The following is a 25,282-nucleotide window of genomic DNA, read 5'->3' as shown; positions in this document are numbered from 1 at the left end:
GGTGGAAGCTACTGCTTCACCAGGAGTTAAACAGCACAAGTGCGGTGGTGGCACAATATTGTGTACTGATCAGTAGTAGTGAACAGGTCCTTTTCACCCTTTGTCACCCTTTGTCACTGGAGTGAGGCTCACTCACCTTTTTAAAAGTTCTGCTGCTGTGTGTTTAACTCATGTGGAAGTGCATGCGTGATGGAAACGTGCTGAGTGCGTGTGCTTGCAAGGAATACACCACACCAACGATGAAGTGTAGCAGAGTGCACCCATGGTAAATGAGTGTGTGCTTTTAAAATATCACACTCTGGTGTAGTACATAGAGACTACAGTACTGAACAGTGTGTGCTGCTTGTTTGAATGCTGGTGGTCGCATAATACATGAGGACAACAGTACTAGACAGTAAGTGTGCTGCAGATGTAGCCCAAGTGCAGAAGTGCCTGTACTAATATATAAGATGGGGGACCTTGGGTTCCAATCTGGGAAGCCCAAGCCTACCTGGTGACAACATGAGGATTTGAGGAATACCTTCAGGCAGAATTGAGTATTGTCTCAATTCTGTAAGTTGGGTGAGACATGCACTGGATGTGGGCAGAGCTAGGCTCTCCCCGTCTATTTCAAAGGGCTCTTTGATTCAGTGACACATCACAAGGAAAGGGGCCTGGGCACATCTCAAGAAGAAGAGATGGGGCTGATAATGGAATCATAAATAGTAGGACTGAGGGCCCAGGATTAACCTTCGATGCACATATCACTGTGACTGACACCCAGTTGTGAGGTTTGGTCACTCCCATTCATCTTGTTGTGAGTTAATCAGCTTGGGTTGTGCCTGTTGTGGTAGACATCCTTCAGGAGAAAAAAGAAAGGGGACAGATGTCAATTTCTAGGAAGCAGAACCCCAACATAAAACTTAAAAGGCTCAGACCCTAAATCACATTTTTTGTCTGTAAAAGAACTATACGAAGGGAAGTCTGAAACCCCAAACTTTGTCATCTGCCTGGAAACCAGCCGTGCAGTGTAAAAAGGGGAAGCTCTGCAAGACTTCTGCCTGTGAACAGGATTATGGACCCAGCCTGCTAGTCTCCCTGCTGGGTGAGTGGACATCACCCAGAGAAAACAAGATCACTTGCCCTGGAACCTGGAGCATCAGTGCCTGCCTGTTCTCCAAGAACGGTGTGCCCGGGAGGAAGAGGAGCGTGGTTGGAGGAAGAGCGATCCAGAGGGGAGCCCAGAAGAGGGGACCTCCCGAAGCAAGGTGTGAGGAACTGTGCCACAATGTGTGGGCTATTGCTTGTGTGCAGCATAGGGAAATCAGTAACCCTGTATGTTACGAGGGGCCAATGTACACTGTGATAAGGAGTGAAGGGAGAAACCTACTCTTGCATCGATCAGTCTGTCATCCGTGTGCAGAGAATTAAACCTGGGACCCAGTCGAGCCCGATCCATAGTAGGGTGGCCCCTGGGATATCAGGGGTAAAAGGCCTCAACCACCTCAGTTGAGCCCAGCAACTCCTTTGTGTCCTGTAGCCCCCTGAACAGGATTCTGAAAGTTAATATAGGACAAAGATCACAGTTGTTTTTCTCCAACAGCAGCCTTTTCAGATACATCTTCTGGATAAGCATATGCTGGAGTCCAGATTTTGCTCCACAGGCGTACTTGAAAAAAAAAAAAAAGGAAGACGTTTCCACTTTTAAAAAATGTTATTAAAACATAATTTTTTGCCCAGTCCTCCACAAAGCCAAAAGTACCACTTTTGGTTGATTAGAAATTATTCAAATCACTATACCTGCACCTAAGAGGATGGATTGCTCTACAAGAGGGATCTTCTAATATGTCATTTACTGATATTTAACAACCCACATTGTCAGACTGGTGGTCTTACACCTTGCTAGCCAAGTTTCATTGCAGTATTTCACACACCACAACAGAGGTCCAAGAATCTAGTGATCTGAAAAGTGAAAAAACAGAGATCGCCAAGGTTATATGGAAACCTTTACAGCAGTTATTAGCTTTTGGATGGCAATCAACAGGAAGCAATTGGCTCTTTAGATAATATATTTGGTGCAATAACTGGAGATTGTTATATGTCTCTTTCAGGAACTCCTTACCGTTTTTAAATTTACTTTGTAAATGGTTTATGCTAATTATTTTTCTGGAGAGCTCCCTATGCCTTTCCTCAGTTCTTATTTGATAGTTTTACACTATTTGTCTCTCTTCCCTCCTCCTACCCCCTCTTCTGTTTCTGTGCAGGTAGACAGACTATGGATCTCTGTGGTTTATACATGCCCTCTCATGTTTTAATCATTGTATTTTTGTAACCATGTATTTATCTGAAGCTTCTTGAGATGCCCCTCAAGATTGGTTTCAGCTTTCACATGGCATGGCTGTTTAGGTTGGCTACCTCTTTGACCCATCTTTCTTGCTGCTTTCCATTTTCCACCCTAGTATTTGTTTTGTGGGTTTGGGTGAGATCACTTGATGCACTCTTGTTTGCCTACAGGTTTACAAATAGTCTTCAGCATAGCTCAGTCCCTCCCCTCAGCCTGGGGTACTTCCCAGCTTTTCCAAATGCCCCTCTGACCCTAGTTTCTACACTGTGATCTCTTCTTTCTCAAAACCTTTTCCTGTGATTATCACCGTATATTTTGAGTGTCCATAGGGCCTAAATAAGCACTAATGGATCACTGGACACTGTTTGCAATTTTGTGAAGTTTAAGTCTTTTAAATTCTAAACTGTTATCTGACTGGGACCCCCTCTGTAGTGTCTTTCCCAGCCTGGTACCAAGCAAGCGTTCATGCATTCTATTATAGCGATTACGTCACACACTGATACAGAGTACTTGAGGAGCCATAAAGGTTCTTTCCTACATCATACAAGACACTACATCTGCCCCTCTGTTAAATGAGAAATTTCAAATGTTTAGAAAATCATGAGACACAAAGCTTTACATATACAGAAACACTGGCAACTATATCTCTTCAGTCAGTCTTCTTGGTGCTTTGATCTGTCAACCCAATCTGGTTACTGTAAACTGTTGTCTTCAGTATCAGAAATTACCAAAGGTGGTAAGGAATCAGCAACAGTCATTGAGTTTTTGGAGTCAGTCTTTATTTCACCATCTCGATTTGAAGACCGATAAAACACAGGCTTGAAGTGAGAACAGTCTCTGGTAAGGGACTTCCCAGGTCGTTGGGCAGTCACCATTTGTCCTTTGATAGACAGTTCTTCAAAAGGTTCAGCATCGTAAGGAGTATCAGATTTTATTTTCCTTAGTTGTCTGGTGATACTCAAATCCCCTTTTTTGAATGAAAGGTCTTTCGCATGTTGCCTCTTGTCAGCATACACTTTCATTTTCTGTTTTGGAACCAATTCCCTAGAACAAATTAGGTTTTCATTACTGTTTATTTCAACAGGTTCATTGGGTTATCTTGGTTGCTGCTGCTCTCCTGAACAGCAAAGTCGCAGGACTTTCACCTGTGTTTGAGTGGGGTGTCCTCCGATAAGCTTGTGAGATAGAGTGCAGCAGTGCTCTTAGACCGAGCTTCTCAAGAGTTGCACACTTCACTGGTTACTTCAGCACACAACGGTGTGATCTTTGCAAATATGCCTTAATGTTTTTTGACTACTCGCTCATATGTCATGGATTAGAGATCTTCAACCAAAGGAAAATATGAATATTCATCTATTATCGTCATTAAATGATGTCCTTTGTCAAATGGACCAAAGAAGTCCATGGCTATTCCCACACAGGAGTTCTGACATGTTCAAGGTATGTTAAGTAACCTCGGTTGACAGACAACTGCATATGTGACAGCCCTTGAATTTGTTTTCAAATTTGTCATCCAGTTATGGGAACCAAACTTGGTCTTGGAGAGCTCTCTTTGTAGCGATAATACCACAATGTCTTTCATGAGCCAATTCTATCACCTTTTGTCGTAGACTCTCTGGAATCAGGATCCTTGATCCTTGCAGAATAATTACTTCCTGAGTTGTGGACAATTCATCTTTGACATGCTTGTACTTTTTGATATTCACCATCATTACTGAGAGGTCAAATGTGTTTGTTCAATGCCTCATGTGTAATTATGTCCTTTAACTTGAGCAGGTCACTCTCATGACTCGTATCAGTGACCATCTGGGCTGATGATATAGTAGCTGGTGTAGTTAACTTGACAATGAAATTGATGTAGGCCTCATCAGTTTTGGATGGAGTGCCCTGATCTTAAATGGGCACTCTCAAACAGTAGTCAGCAGGATTTTGATCCTTTCCTGGGTGATGCACAATTGTATAATGATACTTTTGCAACCGTAGTCCCCATCGCTCAATTTGAGGAGGCATCTTGACTTTTGGATTGCCGAAGGTGGTCAGCAAGCCTTGATGATCAGTCACCAGCATAAGAGGCTTTCAGTACAGGAATACATAGAAATGTTCACAAGCCCATACTACAGCCAAACGTTCCTTTTCAGGCTGTGAATAAGCATGTTCTGTTAGCATAGACCACAATATGTAATCTTGCATCTGAGCTTCCATTGTTCTGTGCAAGTATAGTGCCTAACCCAATGGGGCTAGCTCCAAACAACAATCTTGGTATGGAGCTTTGGATTGGACACCATTTCTGTAGCATTGTTTATGGCATATTTGATTCTTTTGAAACTTTTCACATTTTCATGACGATTTAAAGGAAACAATTTTCATGGTTAACTCTTGTAATGGAGCACTAACATTAGCAAAGTCCTTTATGTATTGTGAACAGTATCTAGCCATTCCAAGAAAAGAATGTACCATTGGAACATCTTATGGGAGCACAGCATTTGTCAAAGCTTGCACTTTTGCAGGATTTGGTGTCATGCCTCCATCAGCAAAGACATGGCCAAAGAATTTAATTTTGTTTTATTGAACTAACCCTTGTCTGCATTTAAAGTCAAACCTGCATCATTGAGTAATTGACATACTTGTGTGAGGGCTCTATGGTGCTCCTTCTGGGTAGCTGCAAAAACCAATATGTCATCGCAATAAGTAAATGCATTCACAACAGTTTGTATGATGCGTTGTATGATGTTTTGGAAAAGTTCTGCAGCCGATGACACACCAAAACCAAGGCCCTCATTACAACTTTGGCGGTCAATTCCAAAAGCCGAACCGACCATTCGACTGCCATATTACGAGTGGTGGCTGCTCACCGCCATTTCTGAGGTGGAGAGCAGCCATCATTCGTTCTGGCGGTGCAGAGGCTGTTCCCTCGCCAGTACCGCCACGCCAGCAATGACTCTGCCCTCCTTATTCCGAGCTGCAATACGACTCAGCGGTGTCCTGCTGGCGTGGTGGTGGCGGAGAGGGAAGTCTGCCAAGACCCATCGCCTCCCAGACCTCCTCCTCGATGGAAGAGGTAAGTGGGCATCCAAAAGGATGGGAGGGTGTCTGTGGTGTGTTTGGGTGAATGTGTTTGCGGAGGGGATGCTGAATGCGTGCGTGTCGCGAGGGTATGTGTGTGCGTGTATGTGCGCGTGTATGGGGGTGTCTGTATGAATAAATGCGAGTGAGTGGGTGTGTCTGAGTGCATGTATGCTTATGCTGAATGGGTGTGTATGTGAATGAATGTATGCGTGCGTGAAGGGGTGGGGAAAGTGCCTGTGAGTGTATGGACAGGTGGGGGGGGATGTTGGCATGTGTTGTTGATGTGTGTGTGGGTGACGGCGACAGGAATGAAGATTCCTGCCACTGGGTGCATGACCGCCAGGTTTTCCGTGGCGGGGTGACTGACACAGAAAGCCTGGTGGTGTGCAAACCTGTAATCCGGACGGCGGCCTGAGGCCTGCCACCGGATTGGAGGAGGTCACCGCAGGCCGTGGCGATGCAAACGCATCTACAGGCCAGGCGGAGTTGTGGAGGTTTGGCTTCAGCCAAACCCCACAACTCATAATACGGTGGTCTTCACCGCCATGGTGAGTCTGGCGGTCTCAAGACCGCCAGTCTCTTAAGGAGGGCCCAAGTCTGTAGTATCTAAGCAAACCAACATGTGTAGCAAAAGTTGTAGTATATCTGCAGTTTTGTTCTAGTTCTAAATGATGATAGCCTTTATTCAAATCAAGTCGATAGACGATTTTGGCACCATTCAGTTGCGTGATCATGTCAGCAATGTGCGGCCCTGGATGTCGCTCTTGTTCATTTGCTTTGTTTACTTGGCACATGTCAAAGCATATGCACACAGCTCCCTTGTGGTTGTTTTTAGGCACTACTACGATGGGAGAAACTCTTGGGGTTGGACCAGCAGAACATTCAATAAAGTCTTGCTTAAGGAATGATTCAAGTTCTTTTTCAACAGCTTCTTGTATATGAAAAGCATCTTGTCCAGGTCTCTGAGCAAAAGGACAGATATCCTCATTAATATGCAGTTTTACTTTCATAGTCTTTAACTTTTCTAAAACATGAAACAAAGCTTGTCTTACTCTTTCTTGATGAGCATTAATGTTGTAATTCACTGAAATCAGTCCCATATCAGCAGGCGTGTGGTTACTCAGCAAACAGGCACTTGTCGATGCCTTCAAGTACATGGATGCTTGTACTTTTTTTTCTTATGTTTCACATCGCCATAAACAAACCTTTGCTCTTCATGGGTGTCGATGCAGCCCAAGTGTATACTTTGGTCTTTGACTGCGTGAGCCGTGGTACCTGACACAGGTCATCGTACTTCTCTTCAGGCATTATATTTATCGAAGCACCACTATCAATAATTAAAGCTACTGAACATCCATGTATTTTCAGTGCAATCTTTGTACAGTTTTTGTATGATTTTGTTATTTGTACATGTCGACTTTTCTTTACTGACTTTTCTCCTCACAAGCAACTAGTCAGATATGTGCACATTTTTCTGAGGTAAGCATTGCCATGGCACACTCACTTTTATCACTTTTACTTGTTAATGAGGCTGAAGAACTGTTTGATGATGATTTAGAAGAAAATCAACTTTGGTTAGTATCTGTTTGCCTAAACTGATATTGATGCTTGGGGGTGTGGGCGTGCGTCAAACGTTGCCTCTGGAACGTTCTTTCGACTATCTTGTCTTTGTGCAGTGGCACACATTTTCCTTTGCTCTGCACATTTTCACAGAATTGTTCTGTTTACAACAGCCTTTGCATATTTGGCCAATGGTGGGACATTTTCCTGTGTGTGGAACTGCAAATCCACATATGAAACACAACTTCTTTTTGCGATTAGAGATCACTTTGTGTCCTTCAGTCTTATGTTTTGGATTACTTTGCACTCATGACTGATCCACTATGGGCAACTCCAGCATCCATGTCGGCAGCTTGTCTCTCAGCACGCTTCTGAGCTCTGGCAGCCATGAACCTCGCCCCTTACTAGGAGTTTCTCTAAGCATTTGTCATCTGAATGAATCAGACAAACATCCATCGATCACTATAAACCTCATGACTTCTTCATAATTAAATTAATTGAACTTATAGTGTTGAGTCTTTCCACAAATTCATCAATTATTTTACCAACTCTTTGACGTCTTGACTGAACACATATTGTTCGTAATCAACTTTTGGTACTGGATTAAATTTGAGATTCAATACATTCTTAATCGGACGGTGTGTGACTTCATCAGTGCTTTCCAGTTTTCCTAGGACTTCTTTCGCACCAGCAAGATTTCTGAGATATTTGATATTCTTCCTGTTATCAGCCTCTTCAAGTCCGTCAATTCAATCTTCAAATCCTCTATCCAAGTTGTCCATCTATCACTAATGTTTTTTTGCTTTTTGGTGGTATTGAATGGTGATGGTGGTTTTAGGAAAGAAGCAGCATTGCAAACCAGTATGAAGCTTACTGACATTGAGAGTGGTACACTCGGCGACACTGTCAAATTATTATGTTTGTGTAAATCTACTTTAAAGTCTATTGACGTGAGTCTCAGGATCAACTTTAATCTTAATGGGAATGACATCTTCTTTCATGGTTGCCATTTTCAAATTTCACAGACTTTACTGTTGCCTTCACTCCTTGCTTTTGAAAGGCCTATGAAGTTGTTCTGAGCCAACTGTAGCTTGATGACCAAGCACTTCTGGTATTGACAGCTCTGTAAACACAATCTGGAACACTACTCCTTCAGCCATTTCGGTGACTGTTGTTTTTAGTTGGCTTGGTAGGTCTTTTAATTTATTCTTTTTATACTTCAGTTTGTATTGTATTACACCTGGCTGATCCGCCTTCTGCACTATTTGATAATTGTCTTTAATAATGCTTTATAACCCTGGCTGAATCATCCTTTACGGTTTACATTCCATATTTTGTATAACTTTACTTTGCATGGCAGTGTGGCACCTTTTTGTGGTATCTTGGTCGTACTTTCTTGACCAACAATGCATAGACTTTTCTGTGAAACTTTTTTCACATGCTTCACATCGACTGGAGTTGTCTTTGACTCCACATACACCAACCGTTGACTAACCACTTTGACTAAGGCACACATGGCACGCACAAGCAGTTTGCTTGGACCAAGGAAAACTCTCTAGGAGAGCACTTTCCTTTTCGGGTTACTTATCCCTTATCTCATTGCCAGTTGTAGCGTCTTCCCCAGCCTGCTACCAGCTGAATGACGAGGCCAGACACGGAGCTGCAACTCACATACCTTTATTCTTCTGCATGTACCTGGGAACACCACCATTCCAAAGCAAGCATTCATAAATTCTACTCTAGCAATTACGTCACTCACTGATACAGAGTCCTTGGGGAGCCATAAAGGTTCTGTTCTAAATCATGCAAGACATTACACCCTTTGCTCGCGATTACACTCATATATTTGTTTCACTCCTTTTGGATATAAACATATCCAGTGAGGTACTACCATTAAAGTTCTATATAGCATAAATCTCCCATGAAACCTTATTCAGGTAATTCCAGAGTGGATAGCTTCTGACAACATCATCTTTGCAAGTATGATGCAGAAATAAGTTATCACCTTCTGAAGAATTCCTGGATTTTAGAACAATTTATAACCAGTATTTAACCATGCAATACATATTTTGTTGCCAGTTTTTTATTTTCTCTTTAATTGTCTGTTCTGACTGCCCTTCATCCTTTATGATGGTGAGAAATTAAAAGTACAAAAAAAGGCAGCTCTAATTTTATGTCCTATTCTGACATTTACTGCTACCCTTATGTGTCCTGTTGCTAAGTAATCTAAATTCTGGAGAGAAGCAAGCAGGGCAGAGGTAATCATTTGGGGGCAAAGCCAGGTGTTCAAAATTCGTTCTAAAAGTAAAATGGTGTGTCTCCATTCCAAAACCGAGAGGCAAAGTATTCCATTCCTTTGTGGCTAATATACTGAAGGAGCAGCCTCCTGTCTTACTTTTTTAAATGGTGACTGAGAACAGGTACACAGCAGAGGAACTAAGGGTGATAGCGACAAAATGTAGTGTGTAGATAGGTGGGTCCTTGTTGGAGAAGATGAGTAATGCATCAGGTTTTTAAAATGACTTTCTCAGTGGGGAGCCAATGAAGATCCCTGAACACAGCAAAAATATATACCCTCTTAGGAAGGGCTAGCATGGTCCATACTGCCAGAAATATGCTCATAAAGGATTTTCGGACATTTTGCCATGGGGCAAACACCGACTCACTCTCGACATTGATGTTTGATCTGAAGTGATCGCTGGTTTTGTTTTTTAAGGAGGTGCACCCTGTGCCCCTGCTCCTCTCTCCATCCTGCCCATGGGTTTTGTGCCAGCTGCAGTGCTGTTTAATTAGGAGCTGCAGTGCAGGTGGTGAAATGTCTGTTGGCAACAAAAATGCAGCCCAAAGTCCATATACTGAACCAAAGCAGTGCAATAATCCAGCCTAGAAAGAATAGCTGCTTGAACCACTGCTTTCCAGCTATCAACCTATATGAGTGGACAGGTTTTGGCCAACAGCTTTAGGAAGTAGTAGCAAGAGGAGGTAATTTTGGAGATATATGCTCTGAAATAGTTGTTCCCAACCTGTGATATCGGGGTCCCCTGGGGGTACACGAAGCCATCCCAGGGGGTCTGCAACTACTTAGAAAATGTAATAATTTTAAATGATTAGGTCCCCAGCTTTCAGTAATGACTCAGTGAGGGTCCCCGGGTTCCAATAATGATTCAGTCGGGGTCCCTGGGTTACAGTATTGATAAAGTGGGGGTCCACAGAAGTGAAAAGGTTGGGAACCCCTGCTATGAAAGATAGGGAATTGCTAACAATAACCCTGAGAGTTTTAGCCTTTATTCCTGGGCAAGAATCCGGGCCCTGCAGTTCATGTCACCATGAGACCCTTCAAAATCACGATACCGGTGAATCACCCAATATCAGATCTTTCGGAGTTAAATTTCAATGCATTCTCCGACATCCAGGAAGCCGCTTTCAAACATGACTTAATGGTTCTTTAAATGCCTTGGGACCCTCAACCTGGAAGGTCTTCTGGGTGTTCTCTGCATAGCACATAAAAGTGAAATGAAGACTAAACCTGCAATTCACCTGTAGTGATCGATGTAAAAGACTATTGTATGTCATAGAGGGATCAGGCCTGGTTTAAATCCCAAACGTTTTAGCCAACTCTAGCTGTGAAAATGAGTGAATCACTGAAAAACAGTACCAGTCCTCCTCCTTTTCTGGAGTCTATGTATGTGCAAGATTGTATAGCCTTCAGGGACTGCTCCTGCTAAATCCAGGTTCTCACCTCTCCTGTAGTCAGGTTTCTATTAAAAATAGAGCATCCAGGTTGTAGTTCAGAATAAGACCATATGTATATCTCTGTTTTATGTTTGGGTAATGATCTGGACTTAAAAAGGGGATAATAAATAGCCTCCCTTTCTAGAAGCAGAAGAATGTGTAACACTTACAAGAATTCTTCTCAACAGGAATGGTGTTTTCCTAACTAAGAAGGTTGCTGCTGTCAATTAATATCTGTTAGATCGCCGAGATCTTAATCTGACCTGAATTATCGAATTAAGATGTAGGAGTTTTTGCGAGGGGCTGAGATGGAGGTACTGCATGTGTGTTATAGCTGACAGGAAACAGGCAACATCACTGGCGCTGGGCATTGTTCAGGCATGGACAGGCGCTGGTTGGCTTGCCTTTAGTGTGCCTTCAGTGAGCCATGGTGAGCCATGGTGCACTTGCAGCGCTCCAGTACCAGATTCGTGCTAATCTAAGGGAATGTGCTATAAAAAAAATAATAAACTCTCGGAAAGACAAAGGAAAACGTCTCTTCAAACAGACGTCACTTTAATGAAAAAACAAACGGACTGCCCATGAAGGATCAAGTGAGCAGAATCCTTAGTAACAGTTAAATGAACGCGAGAGACCTGGGCACCAGTGCTTAATTTGTGCTTGTTGTTTCCGGTGCTAAGCACCCGTACTTATTTTTGAGGGCCAGCCTTATTCTTCTGTCCCAAGTATTTGCTGCGAGCAAAAGACACATATGGGAAAGGCGGTGGAAGTTAAAAACGAAAAAGCATCACAATGGGAGGAAGCAGAAAGCTGCAAGAGTGAGCTGATGTAGCTTTAAATGGATTGAAGAGGCCCGAGATGGCTTCAAGATTACGCTTCCCCAGTATTCCGTGTTCGCACATTTAATTGCAGCAGCCGCGTGTTTAGGAGTAGGGCTTTGGGCACCGGCACGTTTTTATTTACAAATAAAGCACTGCAGGGAACAGATAACCGGGCATGAGCCACTGCCATTAGCTCTGTCGTGATGGTAAGGATGCAAGAGGCGGGCCTAGTTTTGCACCGTAACCATGCAGCATGTCTTTCCTTTAAGATCGGTCCAGTGCTTTAAGGTCTTACGCTGATTCCACGGAAGATTAGATTAGATTGCTGGTTCGTGTGCTATATTTCGGCGCCCAACCAGGAGGTAAAATATTTCCTTTTATTCAGCGCTGAACAGGGTCATTGGGACTACTGGGAAAGCTCTGTGGTCAGCAGGACACTGGTGAAGTGGACGCAAGAGTGATGCGCGCTATCAGCCTAGGAGTGTAATGGTGCAGACTCCACTGTTCCTATAGTAAAATGTGAACACGAGGCTTGTTTTTCCTTACGTTTTTCCAGTGGAGATTTGCATTCTAGGTGCAGGGACGTAAAACAATGTACCATGTATCCAACACAAGTTTAGAGTATGTAACTTGTTTTTCGCTTTGCCTGTCGTGACGTATTCTTGTGAAGGATAAATCGTAAACATGGCACAAAATTAAGCAATGCAATTGTATCAAAGAAATATCCACAATGCAATCAAATATTAAGCTAGCGAAAAATGAGCTTTTTGCCTTCTAATATCTTGCATGGTGTCTCTCTTTAGGATTTGTGGATTGTCATGCTGATACTGTTACTGTTTGGAGTTTTGATTCATGAAACATTAGCTAGTGCCCAGAGTGGGAATCCTGAGACTGAAGAAATCTCTCAAGCACGAAGCTATGACTACACAGCTGTTAATCTGCCCGAGGAGCACATTCCCTATTTCCTACACAACAATAGGCATATTGCCACCATATGCAAGCAGGACCTTCAGTGTCCTTTTAAGGTAGGTCCGAGTTCATAACTTCATATGGTCTATTTCACTTACAAATTGGTTAGTGAAACTGAAGTCTTCTGTACTCCATTACACGCTGTGTACATCTTTGGCACTAAGTGTAGGGAGATTGCACTGTTCTATGTTCCTGTGTCTACTGTGCTGCAGACATAGCATTATGTGTCACCTCCACAGGTTTACCAAATAAAGTGCCCAAGGGAATAATTTCTTGTGGAAAATATTTATTTCATAATTCACAACAGCAATGCAGTGCTCCACATTTAAATTGTAGAATGGGGAGATAATTGATCTCCTTTATGCTTCATGTCAAAGTTTTCAAACCTTCTAATTTAACAACCTTATAAACGTGCCAAATGAGCTGTTTGACTAGATATATTCCTTCTCTCTAAAACTGAACCTCAGCAAGATTGAATTTGTACTTCTTTACTTCACCAATTTCCCCCTTCCGGATCATTTAGGCAATGGCTTGACATCTGCCCCGCTTGACATGTCACCATCAACTCCTTTTACCAAATCCCTTGGCTTCACTATCGATCTGAATCTCAACCTGGTCGAGAATGTCGTTAAACTGGCAAAAACTGTGCATACCAACTCCACCTTCAAGAAAAAATTAAGAACAGACCTCCTACAAACCTTAAAACAGAGGTTGAAACAGTGGTTGATGCCCTCGTGCTTTCTGGCCCAGGTGGGGTCGGTGCCCTACCTGCTGGGCTCCTCAAATTCACAATAATGTCTCTGGGACTCATTTGGACCAAGTTCTATACCTTAAGGTCTAGAAACTCTGTAATCCTTCAAAAGCTGTTTCATAGCCTGAATTTAGGAAATAATCTTACAAATAATGATGGCAGCCAATGCCACAATAACATAAACATTGTAAAACACAGGCTACAATATAATATCAAAACAATATTCATGTTCATTTTTAATTCGTAATAATCCAAATTCATACCTGAAAAAGTATTAGAAAGTGAGTCAGACATTGCAGATGACGCAGTGCTCACATATATTTATACATAACGAAAACAACATATAGTACACTGATAGTTTCCCAATTGTTTGAAAAATGAAGTTTTTTTTAATATGGGATAGCCTGTCAGGGCTCCTCCCTATCGTAAGACTAAGACCCTGATTTAAGAGGGCCTACCGCCACCTTAGCATCATTTTTTTAAGCTGAGACTGTGCTAAGGTGGCCTTTTCCCCAAGCCATAATTACAAAGTGGCGCAATGAATGCATTGCGCCACTTTGTAACCCTTTGCGCTACAATATGCCTGTTCCAGTCATAATGTAAGTGAAGGGGGCGTTCCCCCGTTAGATTTGAGATTTCTTTGCGTAATTTTTTTTTCGGCACTTTTTTATGCCTGCTCAAAGTAGGCGTTAAGAGGAGGCACACAATTTATTTTACAATGGGCCTCTATTGGCTTTGCTGGATTAGCGTCAACATTTTTTACGCTAATCCTGCAAAGCTCTGAACTAGTGTCAAAACGTTTCCCTAACTACTGCCATGGTGCGCCGTATCTTAGAAATGATGCACCCATGGTGGCGTTAGGGTGGCGCTTAGCGAGGCAAGAAAAGCGACCTTTCTTAAATCTGGCACCAAGTCCATAAACCATGTGGGAAACCATAGTAGACGGTTCGACCGCTACCAATATCCGAGGTCTCCAAGAAGTAGCCAAGATGTTGCTAAAATAAGCTACAATTTGTCAAAGATGCACTAATGCTAGAATATCTATAATGTCTCTAAGTCATGGATGGTTCAATATTATTCCTGCAATAACCGAATATTCATAAGAATGATTTCAAAGTGTCACTGATAGGGCACGTTTATAGTAGGCTAATCAGAACGTAGCCCAGAATGCACATTGTGTCAAAGAGAGAGTTTTTATTTTACTAGGGAAAGCCCTACTGCGGTCAAGAATGCCACAGTATGGGAGGAAAAGACCACTGTTATGCATGGAAAGTCATTAAAGCTACAAATTTATCAAGGAGGGGCCACTACTTTGCCAGATACAGCAGACATTTATTTTTTTTGATGACTCTTTCCTTGCAGTCACACTCAGCTGCGTTTATTGTGTTTCAGGATCAGCTGAAGGACCTCAATTCCTGCTGGGGTTATGAGAAGTCTTGCAATACACAACACAGGTTTAGTTACCCTGTGTGTACACACTTAGACTCAGGATGGTAAGTTCTCTTTTCCAAACGTTATTGTGAAAGTTGTTGCTGTACGGAGTTGTAGATTATGGAAATCAGTTGCTCTTGGCAAATAGAAGACAAGCTTATTCATCTACTGAACAAAATGTTGGGTTTGGGGAATCCTAACTGCACCGGAGAATGATTTTGTGTAAGTGTTCCACTTTCATCCCTGTAACATGGCTAGTTTCCCACATGCAATTTCAAATTCTTTTAGTAACTATGCCGAACCAAGTTAATGACAAAATCACTTATTTATTCTATTAAACAGGTTTATGCAACATAAACATTCTTATATACTGATACTACCATCAGACATTTCCCTGATTATATTAGGTCTAAGTAATTGACCAGGAGTTACCACATAATAAGTTTAGAGATAATTGACGATCTCAAATTGGGGTACCTTAAACACATCACCGAAGACACGTTCATGATTGCAAAAATTGCATGTTCTAACTATAAAAAATGGAAAATATGCTGCATGTTTGAATTTAGAATTTTACCCCAAATAAGACCTTACAATTGAAGTGAAATATGAATTCATACAAAAAATGTTTTCTAAATTGATTGTTTCTGCTGGATGTGAAATAATGGATTAAAATGCGGTCAGATGGAGTAGGTCTGATGGAGGAGGAATGATGGATGAGAAATAATGGATGAGTGGTGGATGAGTGATGAGTAATGACAGAAGAGGATGACAGATAAGCAATAAGGGATGATGGATAAATGATGGTTGAGGAATACTGGTTGAGGAGTGATAGATTAGAAATGATGTCTGGGGTATGAGGCTGTCCTAATACAGAAGTTGTACTTAACAGACTATGCATTTACACAAGCCTGTTAGATAACTACACATACTATTTCAGGAACAGTGGGCATGCATCTAAGATTGATCTCCGAAATGTTGGGCAGATTGCACAAAGTGCAAGTTGAAAAGTGGTCCCAAAGTCCATTGAAACTCCTGTAGAAATTGTTGTTTTGGGCAACAGCAAAACGTGCAGGACCCAATTACACCACATTTAGCATGTAAGCATTGTTTGTTTCAACTAATGCCTTTTATTGTTTGTATGTAAATCTTTGCACAATTTGGGAAATTTAAAAAATAATAATTTCAAAATATTTACAATATATTCACAAGCCAAAATTATAAGAAAGTATAAAATTAATTTGATTAGAAGAAAGATTTTTTTCTCCCATTACCCATTTTGCAATTTGTGTCCTGGAAGTGCTGGTTCATGAACATCACTGTGGAAAAAGATGCAAACTTTAGTTATTGTAAACAAATATAAAGGAAAGCTGAGGCAATCAATACCACACTTTAACACATTAGCAAAGGATAACTTCAGACAAACAAAATATACATGGTGCACGAGCCTTGAAGGTCAACCCTCCTAGTTATCAAAACACCAGGATAAAAAGCACTGGATTGTTCAATATTCACATAAGACCCAGCACTCGCATAGATTACTATACATACTGGAAAGTCCAATGAAGTTCAATTCCAAATATGGACGGCACAGACTCCCAAGACTTCTTTCTTAGTGAAACAAATTATTTTTATTCATATATTTTCCAATAAAACATCTTTCTCTTCAGTTCAAGGTAGCCAACACGTTTTGTCCCCAAGGCCTTCTTTGTGGCTACAAACATACAAATATAAATACAAACATATTCACATACATTATGTATAGAAAATACACACAAATATAAAACCTTGCATCTTATTTACAAAAATACACAATATTCACATATTTACAACTCCATGTGTTAAAAATGATCATTCATGATTTTATTTAAAAAGGAAGACATGCTGGTTATTAACCTCAAAATCACATTTGTTCATATAACAAATTCACTGTGCCAAATCGATTATGAACAAGGACAAATCTATTTGAGAGGCTAAACATTTTCCAATTATATATCCAAGAAATATCTTACTATAAACCCAAACCAAAGAACCATCATTCTGTTATTGATATGTATGATTCTTTTCATGCGGCCTATCCAATTGATTCTTTCAGAAAGTAATATTATTCTATAAAGATCCATATAGCAGTCCTTATAAAAAGCTTTCTTTTTTATTTACTTTTCCCTGTCTGACTAGTTCAGAACAGGTCAGTCACTCATGCTTCCACTCACCAGCAGCACACAGCAGAAGTTTAATCAACTTGAAATTAAAGTGTTCCCATTGCACAATTCTACTCATCTGATGTTAGAAATGGGGTCTTTGGTTGGCAGTCAGGTTACACCGCTGTCCAAGCAAGGACCCTCACTCTAGTCAGGGTAAGTCACACACAATCCAAATTATCCTGTGCCCACCCTCTGGTAGCTTGGCACTGAGCAGCCAGGCTTAACTTAGAAGGCAATGTGTAAATTATTTGTGCAATAAATCATACAATAACACACTATAGCAGCACAAAAATACACCACACAGTGTTTAGAAAAATATATAATATTTATCTGGATATTTTCAGGTCAAAACGATAAAAGATGCAATAAGAAAATGTAGAGATATCACTGGGAAGTGATGTAAAGTGTCTTAAGTCTTTTAAAAACAAACAAAGTCTCTTTCAATCACAAAGTACCTGGTTGGAGTGAAAAATCTCTGCAAAGGGCCACAGAGGAGGAGATGCGTGGAAAATAGTGTGTGCGTCGGTTTCGCCCCTTCACACATGGACTTGCGTCGTTATTTTTCTTGCGGGGAAGACGTTGCGTCGATTTCCGGCGCGTGGACGGGTCTCCTCTTCGGGTCGTGGGGTTTTCAGACGCCCCGGGGTCTGTGCGTGGAATCCTGGGCTTGTTGACCATCTGTGTGTCGTTCCGGTGGGCGATGCGGGGAAATTTCTCCCTCACGGCAGGCGCTGCGTCAATTTCCCCTTTGGAAGTCAGGCAACGTTGTCCCAGGTGAGCCGTGCGTCGAAGTTCTGGTCACACCCCAGGCGCTGCATCGATCTTTTCCTTGCGAAGTCGAGCGGCGTCGTTCCGGTTCGGCGAGCGGTGAATTTTTCACTGCAGCACAAGCCCTGCGGCAAATTTTTCACCGCACAAGGAGTCCAGTTGCAAGAGAGAAGTCTTTTTGGTCCTAAGACTTTAGGGGAAAGGAGGCAAGCTCTATCCAAGCCCTTGGAGAGCACTTCTGCAGCAAAGCAAGAGAGCAGCAAGACATCAGGGCAACAGCAAGGCAGCAGTCTTCTGTAGAAAGTAGTGAGGTGAGTCCTTTAGGCACCCAGGCAGTTCTTCTTGTCAGGGTGCAGGTTCTGGTTCAGGTTTATTCTCCAGGAAGTGTCTGAGGTGGTAGGACAGAGGCCCTGTTTTATGCCTTTGAAGTGGGGGAGACTTCAAAGAGTGGCTTAGAAGTGCACCAGGGTCCCAGTAGGGGGTGTGGCAGTCCTCTGTGTGAGAGCAGGCCCTCCACCCTCCCAGCCCAGGAAGACCCATTCAAAATGCAGATGTATGCAAGTGAGGCTGAGTACCCTGTGTTTGGGGTGTGTCTGAGCGAATGCACAAGGAGCTGTCAACTAAACCCAGCCAGACGTGGATTGTAAGGCACAGAAAGATTTAAGTGCAGAGAGAAATGCTCACTTTCTAAAAGTGGCATTTCTAGAATAGTAATATTAAATCCAACTTCACCAGTCAGCAGGATTTTGTATTACCATTCTGGCCATACTAAATATGACCTTCCTACTCCTTTCAGATCAGCAGCTACCACTTCAACAATGTATGAGGGCAGCCCCAATGTTAGCCTATGAAGGTAGCAGGCCTCACAGTAGGGTAAAAACGAATTTAAGAGTTTTACACTACCAGGACTTGTAAACTACACAGGTACATGTCCTGCCTTTTACCCACACAGCACCCTGCTCTAGGGGTTACCTAGGGCACACATTAGAGGTGATTTATATGTAGAAAAAGGGGGAGTTTTAGGCTTGGCAAGTACTTTTAAATGCCAAGTCGAGGTGACAGTGAAACTGAACACACAGGCCTTGCAATGGAAGGCGTGAGACAAGGTAAAGGGGCTACTAAAGTGGGTGGCACAACCAGTGCTGCAGGCCCACTAGTAGCATTTAATCTACAGGCCCTGGGCACATATAGTGCACTCTACTAGGGACTTACAAGTAAATCAAATAGTCTAATTTGGTGTGATCCAAGGTTACCATGTTTAAAGGGAGAGAGCATATGCACTTTATCACTGGTTAGCAGTGGTAAAGTGCGCAGAGTCTAAAAAACAGCAAAAACAGTGTCCAAAAAGTGGAGGGAGACAGGCAAAAAGTTAGGGGTGACCACCATAAGGCTGTCAGGTCTAACACCTTGCATATTGTAAAATGCAATTGCACCTTCCCATATTCATACAAGCAAAACATATATTTCAATTAATTTAATTCATCCTTTTTTTAAAGTTTTTTTTTAAACAACCCCAGATTATACATAATCGATGAGTTATATTTGCCTCATTATTTTGTCATCACATTCTTCAATAAGGACAAATAGTTGAAGAGATACTCCTATTAGTGGAGAAGTGTGGCTCAATGGTTAGAGCGGCAGACCCTGAAGCAGAGATCTGGCTCAAGACCAGGGTTCAAGTCCCGCTTCGGCAGGTCTTGGGCTCAATTCCCCTTGACCAGATAATTCTCGCCTCGGTGCCTAATCTAATTCATGGGTCCCACTCTGCAACTCTGGGCAATAGCTTGCTTAATCTCCACAACGGCCCCAACAGCGCTTGGATGCCTGGCTTCACCCTGGGGGTGCTCAGGAGTGGGCGCCTCACAGGGAAAAGCCAGGAGGGGTTCCATAGCGGTATGAGTACAGCGCCTTGAGACCCCAACAGGTGAGTAGTGCGCTATACAAGTGCTAATTTATATTTACATTTACATTATATTGATGATGAATCGCAAACTTGATAATTCTCACACCAAAGGTATGCGCATTCTTCCAAAAAGATAAATGGCTTCCTTATTAATGAATGTACCAGACTGTAACCCACTATTGTACAGCTTTGTAGATATTAAAAATCTAAACTGCATAAAATATGGACCATCATTTTCCAATGCCACCGAGTATGTACACATTGCTTGTTATTACTAAATGCTGAAAATTGGTATATGAGTAGGTATAGCTTATGTTTGCAGTAAGCCAGAAGTAAGTTTGCACAGGAGTACTACAAGGCTATGCACTGCATCATCTTTGTGAATCAACAGCAAAATACATAGGAAGTCCAAACTAGTTAATGGACAAGAGAGCCAAATTCCATGGCGCCTTCTTCCTAGGTATAAAACAGCAGCAGGGAATAGCTCTGAACAACGTCCTGCCCCTTTTCCACCCTACCAGGGAGGGGACACCTCTCTGTGGAAAGTGATCCTGGCCCCTTCCAGCTACTATCACTGTCTTTTTTTCAGATATTACTTTGCATGTAACTGCAATAGCCTACGTTGTCTACTAACAGGGATGCCATCTGAAATATCATCACCATTAACATCTATTGCACTACCAAAGCCGCATATTATGGCTCTTTTCCACATCAGGCTGCTGAAAGTAGAAATGCAGAGTTTAATTCTAGAGCTCACTGTCCTGAATCTTTTGGCACAATGGAGTAATGCATTCACTGCAAGAATCTGTGTTTGACCTCATGATCAGATTTGAGTTCCTTCCCAATTAATTGAGTACTTTTGAGTTAGGTAACATAAACATCTGTTTTTCAGTGCAAGATACTCCATGGGGCGAAGTTTCATTTCACAAAAACAGAAGTTTTTTTATGCCAAAGGATCTAAATGATGGGCTTTGGTGCACAGTGCTATTAAGAAATCACTATTTGGGAAATACAAAACAGAGGATGGCTATGGGCAAAAGACCCCTCTAAATGCACCTCAAAAATAGTGGCGCACATGTAGAGCACCCAGATGCCCAAGGGGCATATGTGTGCTCTTTTGCACTTTATAAAAATGTTAGGGTGCTTTTTTAAAATTGAACATGGTTACCATTGACTTGAAGTCGATGATAATTGCTTTTCCAAAATGCCCAATTCACATTTAGGAAATGGTTTGTACATCTGAGTAGAAATCACAATTTGTGATTTCCTATTCAGAGTACTGGGTAGAAATCACAAATTGGGATTCCCTAAAGGGCTTTGTACATCTGATAAGCCCATTTTGCATTTTTTTAACGGCCAGAAATAGCGATTCGGACCGTTAAGAAATGCAAATTGGCTTTGTTCATCTGGCCCATTGCGTTATGGGTACAAAAAATTGCCATGCCCAGGATGAAGATGGATTGGGCAAAATACATTACTGAAGGCTACGCTTGACACCTGAACTCTATAAGCACAGACAAAAAGCAAAATTGGTTCTGGGATGGAGAAACTGGGCACACAGCCAGGCTAAAAGCAGTGTGCATAGAAAAGCAAGTGAGAATTAAGAGTTCTATCTACAGATGTAGAGCAGACGATAGAGAGCAGAGAAAAGTAATACAATAGCTGCATAGATCATTGATGAAAGCTGTGCCAGAGCAGTACACTGAAACACAAATTTGATTTCATGGGCGTCTCGAATTAGCACTCCATTAGTGGATAAAGGGAGAGGACCCTTCATTAAAGATCTTTAGCACCTCATGTAGAGGGACAGTCACAGAGCACTTGACCATGATCAAGGATCTCCAGCCAACAGTGAAGTAACACAAATAAAATGTGGGACCTGAAGAACAATTTCCATTGAGATTAAGAAAGCTACAAGGCCCCTTTAAGGACCACCGTCAAGGGACAGCGATGAGGCACATGAAAGGAGTTTATGGAATTTTTTCATTCCCTCATTGTTACTAATAAGCAGATGCCTAAACATTACTGTGTACTGTGCTGACAGAACACCTAAAGTCAACGTCCGGTAGTGTACCTATGATGATGCTTACGTGACTCAAATGCACCAGGGACAGAAAGATTTTTTTGTGTGTTTTATAGGCAAAGTGTACTGTCATTGATAGGCCACAGAATGTCTTTTTTCCCCTGTTAGACTTGGCATCATTGGCATGGTCTCCCCTAACATTTTGCCTCTTTTTGCCTCTACTTCCCAGTGTCTCTGTGTACTGGACTCTGTTTTTGCTGTTTTGTTTGCTCTTGACACTTTACCACTGCTGACCAGTGCCAACGTGTAAGTGTTCCCTGTTTAAATTATATGTGTACATTGGCTTATCCATGATTGGCATACTTTATTTACTAGTAAGTCCCTAGTAAAGTGCATTAGAGGTGCCCAGGGCCTGTAAATCAAATGCTACTAATGGGCCTGCAGCACTGATTGTGCCACCCACTAGTAGCCCTGCAAACATGTCTCAGACCTGCCACTGTAGTGTCTGGTTGTGCAGTTTTAAACTGCCAATTTGACTTGGAAAGTGTACTTACTTGCCAGACCTAAACCTTCCCTTTTTATACATGTAAGGCATCCCTAAGGTAGGCCCTAGGTAGCCCGATGGGCAGGGTGCAGTGTATGTGAAAGGTGGGACATGTACTGATGTGTTTTACAAGTCCTAACAGTGAAATACTGCCAAATTTGGGTTTCACTGTGCAAGACCTATCTCTCTCATTGGTTAGCATGGGAGCTGTCTTTAAATATTATTAAAGAGCAGGTTCCCTTTGAGAGCAGATAGAAATTTGGAGTTTGGGGACTCTGAAATCACAATTTAAAAGTACATCTGTTAGTGCAGTTGGTTCTTAGATTGTGAGTTAGGAAATGACACTTTTAGAAAATGGGCATTTTCTTGCTTAAACCATTCTGTGACTCTGCCTGTTTGTGTATTCCCTATCTGGGTCAGACTGACAGTTGGGCTGCTTGTGAATCTCCTCTAGACAATGACACAAAGGGAGCTGGGATGTAGCCTGCATATCCTGATGAGCCATCTGAGCAAGAGTGGTGGGAGGAGTGGTCACTTACACCTGAATAGGCTGTGCCTGCCCTCACACAATGCAGTCTCTAATCCCCTAGTGTGTGTCTGGGGGATGGCCTGGGCAAGGCAGGACCCTGTAAACAACAGAGACTTTCCTTTGAAGTTTGCCTACTTCAAAGGCAGAAAGGGGTATAAGGAGTGGACCCAAAACCCCTGACTTCAGATTTCTTCAAGATCACTTCTGGAACCAAGAGGAACCTCTGCCAAGGAGAACAGCTGAGGAGAAGTGCTGCCCCTGCCTGTGACTGTGCTTTGTTGTGAAAGGGGACAAAGACTGGACTTTGTTGTGCATTTCTGTTTGTGAAGAATCTCCAAGGGCTTGAACTGAGCTTGCCTCCTATCTTGAAGTCTCAGGGCCATGAAAGACTTCCTCTGCCAGCACCTGGACTGTTTGCTGAGAATCCAGCCCTGCCAAGTGGTACCCTATCCAGTCCCTGGGCCCTTGAAAGGTGAAGTTGGCACAACAAGGACTGAAATCGATGCACAGAACACCGTGCAGGGAAATTTTCGATGCACCATCGGCAACACAGCTGATAAATTATGCGCCACCTGCTTCGCATCAAATATTGATGCTCTAACTGCATCAAGGCTGGAAGATCGACGCATCGCAGCTGGAGAAACAATGCAATACCCACTTAAGGCTGCTGATAACGACGTAAACCCCAAGCAGCGTGATTTTCTAACACTGTGCGACCAGATTTCACACACATCGACGCTGGATGTCAAAGTAAATTGTGAACCTGCGTGGATCTGAGGTGCCCCGCCTGGAAATCAATGCATCGCTTTCTTGAGAGGGAGAAAAACAACACATCGCCTACCCGACCGGTGAAAAAACAATCTCACTTGCGAGTAAGGAATCGACACATTGTTGACTTTTGCGACGCATGCTCGCCTGTGCGGCTTTATTTTTTATGCTAACCAGGTACTTTGTGTAAAAACGTTTCCATTGTTTTCTATGGTTTAAGACTCTTATTCTTTTGAAAATTGATATCTTGACTTGTGTATGTTGGATTTTTGTAATTTTGGTCTTGTCTGAAATAGATAAATATTACCTATTTTTCTAAACTGGTGTGGTGTCCATTCTGTAGTGTTTTCACTGTACCACTGTGTGTGTTGGTACAAATACTTTACACATTGCTTCTGAGTTAAGCCTGTCTGCTCGTGCTAAGCTTCCAAGGGGGTGAGCTGGGGTTAACCAGGTGTGTTTCTCCTTTGCCCTGACTAGAGTGAGGGTCCTTGCTTGGACAGGAGGGTAACCTGCCTGCCAACCAAAGACCCCATTTCTAACAATTGGCAAAAGTGTCTTTTTTCGATGCTGTACAGCATCACCAGAAGGCATTGGCAAATGCAATAGGTCAAGCGGTAAGTCCCACTCGCCTTGCCAGTGCTTGCTTTTCTTGTTGCGAGAGGCATAACTCTAAAGGCTTATTTTTGGGACCTCCGGGGACCTCAATAATTCACACAAGGAGTGGCGGAAAGAGCCGATGGAAGTAATGTCGTTATAAAGAACAGGAATAATCCTCGGAAAAAAAAATCATCAACGCAATGATCCTTTTGTGTTGTGAGTTTGGACCCTAATAATTCAGAAGTTAGTGTTTGCTCTGCTTTACATTCAAAGTTTTTTAAGCACGTATTTCACGAGAACCTTTGACTAGCCCAGACAATTATATTACTATTTTATATTGTTAGAGGGGTCAAATTGGAGATTTTAAACTTCTTTCGTACGTTTTTATTGAAGTTGAAGCTTGCAATTTCCAAAAGTATCCACTAGATGTCGCCGATAGTCTTGTCTATCAACTTCAGTGTTCTGAATCACTCTAAAACTAGTTAAGTTAGTAAGCAATTTTATCGGCTTGAAGCTTAAGTGAAAACATTAAAAAATGTAGCCATAGGGAAAGAAACAATACTTTATATTACTGTATGAGCTGGTGACTGGGCACCTTGCGCCCAGAGGAACCGGTGCTACTGCTTTTGCTGCGCTATTGCTGTGCAGACTGTACTTTCATTCTCGTTGTGCTTAAAACCCTCGGGTTAATTTAAATACATGTATTTTATATTTACTCAGTAAAGTGTTTACACAAAAGTGCACGATACACCAAGGCCTACCTTTAAAATGAAAGAGCTTCGACTATTTGTGAAGATTCTTGGGGTTAACAAGGTTGCAGTAGGGGAACTGAACCGGTCACCCATTTAGCAAGCATTTGCAGTGCAATGGGTCTCGCCTTTGCTCGAGTTAGAGCTGTTAACGTTGTTAATTCCTAACTGGACTTTTCTTGCCACTTGAATTGAAAATGAAAAGTAAAACAGTGGACATAAGTAAGCCAACTCAAAGCGCCATGGCTGCCATGAGCATGAACGCAAAGGAGAGACACAAAAGGAAAAGTAAGTTTGTTTGCAGTCAAACGTATCAGCAAACATGTGATTATCCATGTAACGGGGCGATGTCTAAGGTGGTAACCAAACCACGCCATGCAGGCACAAACATAAAGCATTTACCAATGATAACAAAGGATTTCTGAAAGGCAAGCCCACGAAAGAGTGATAGTAATGGGCGTGAGGTGGGCGTGGTTAAAAGCCCACAGATAGATTACAACAGAAGCACGCTCAATCTAAAACTGCAGTTCAACCATAATTG

The 25,282-nt window shown here is 42.2% G+C and overlaps 1 protein-coding gene across 3 annotated transcripts in view; it reads left to right on the top strand.

Annotated features, from left to right (window-relative positions):
* The window catches only part of EOGT (EGF domain specific O-linked N-acetylglucosamine transferase), a 264,417-nt gene that overhangs the window by 62,523 nt on the left and 176,612 nt on the right, over positions 1-25,282 (top strand). For all 3 annotated transcript variants that reach the window (XM_069206579.1, XM_069206580.1, XM_069206581.1), the window contains 2 exons: positions 12,306-12,527; positions 14,615-14,715. In XM_069206579.1, the coding sequence (XP_069062680.1) occupies positions 12,321-12,527; positions 14,615-14,715 (308 nt within the window). In that variant the 5' untranslated portion in view covers positions 12,306-12,320. The remainder of the gene's footprint in view (positions 1-12,305; positions 12,528-14,614; positions 14,716-25,282) is intronic.

This window comes from Pleurodeles waltl, chromosome 9 (assembly GCF_031143425.1).
Source record: "Pleurodeles waltl isolate 20211129_DDA chromosome 9, aPleWal1.hap1.20221129, whole genome shotgun sequence".
Classification (NCBI taxonomy): domain Eukaryota; kingdom Metazoa; phylum Chordata; class Amphibia; order Caudata; family Salamandridae; genus Pleurodeles; species Pleurodeles waltl.
Note: the sequence above shows the minus strand (reverse complement) of the source record. Positions and strands in the feature narration are given on the sequence as shown.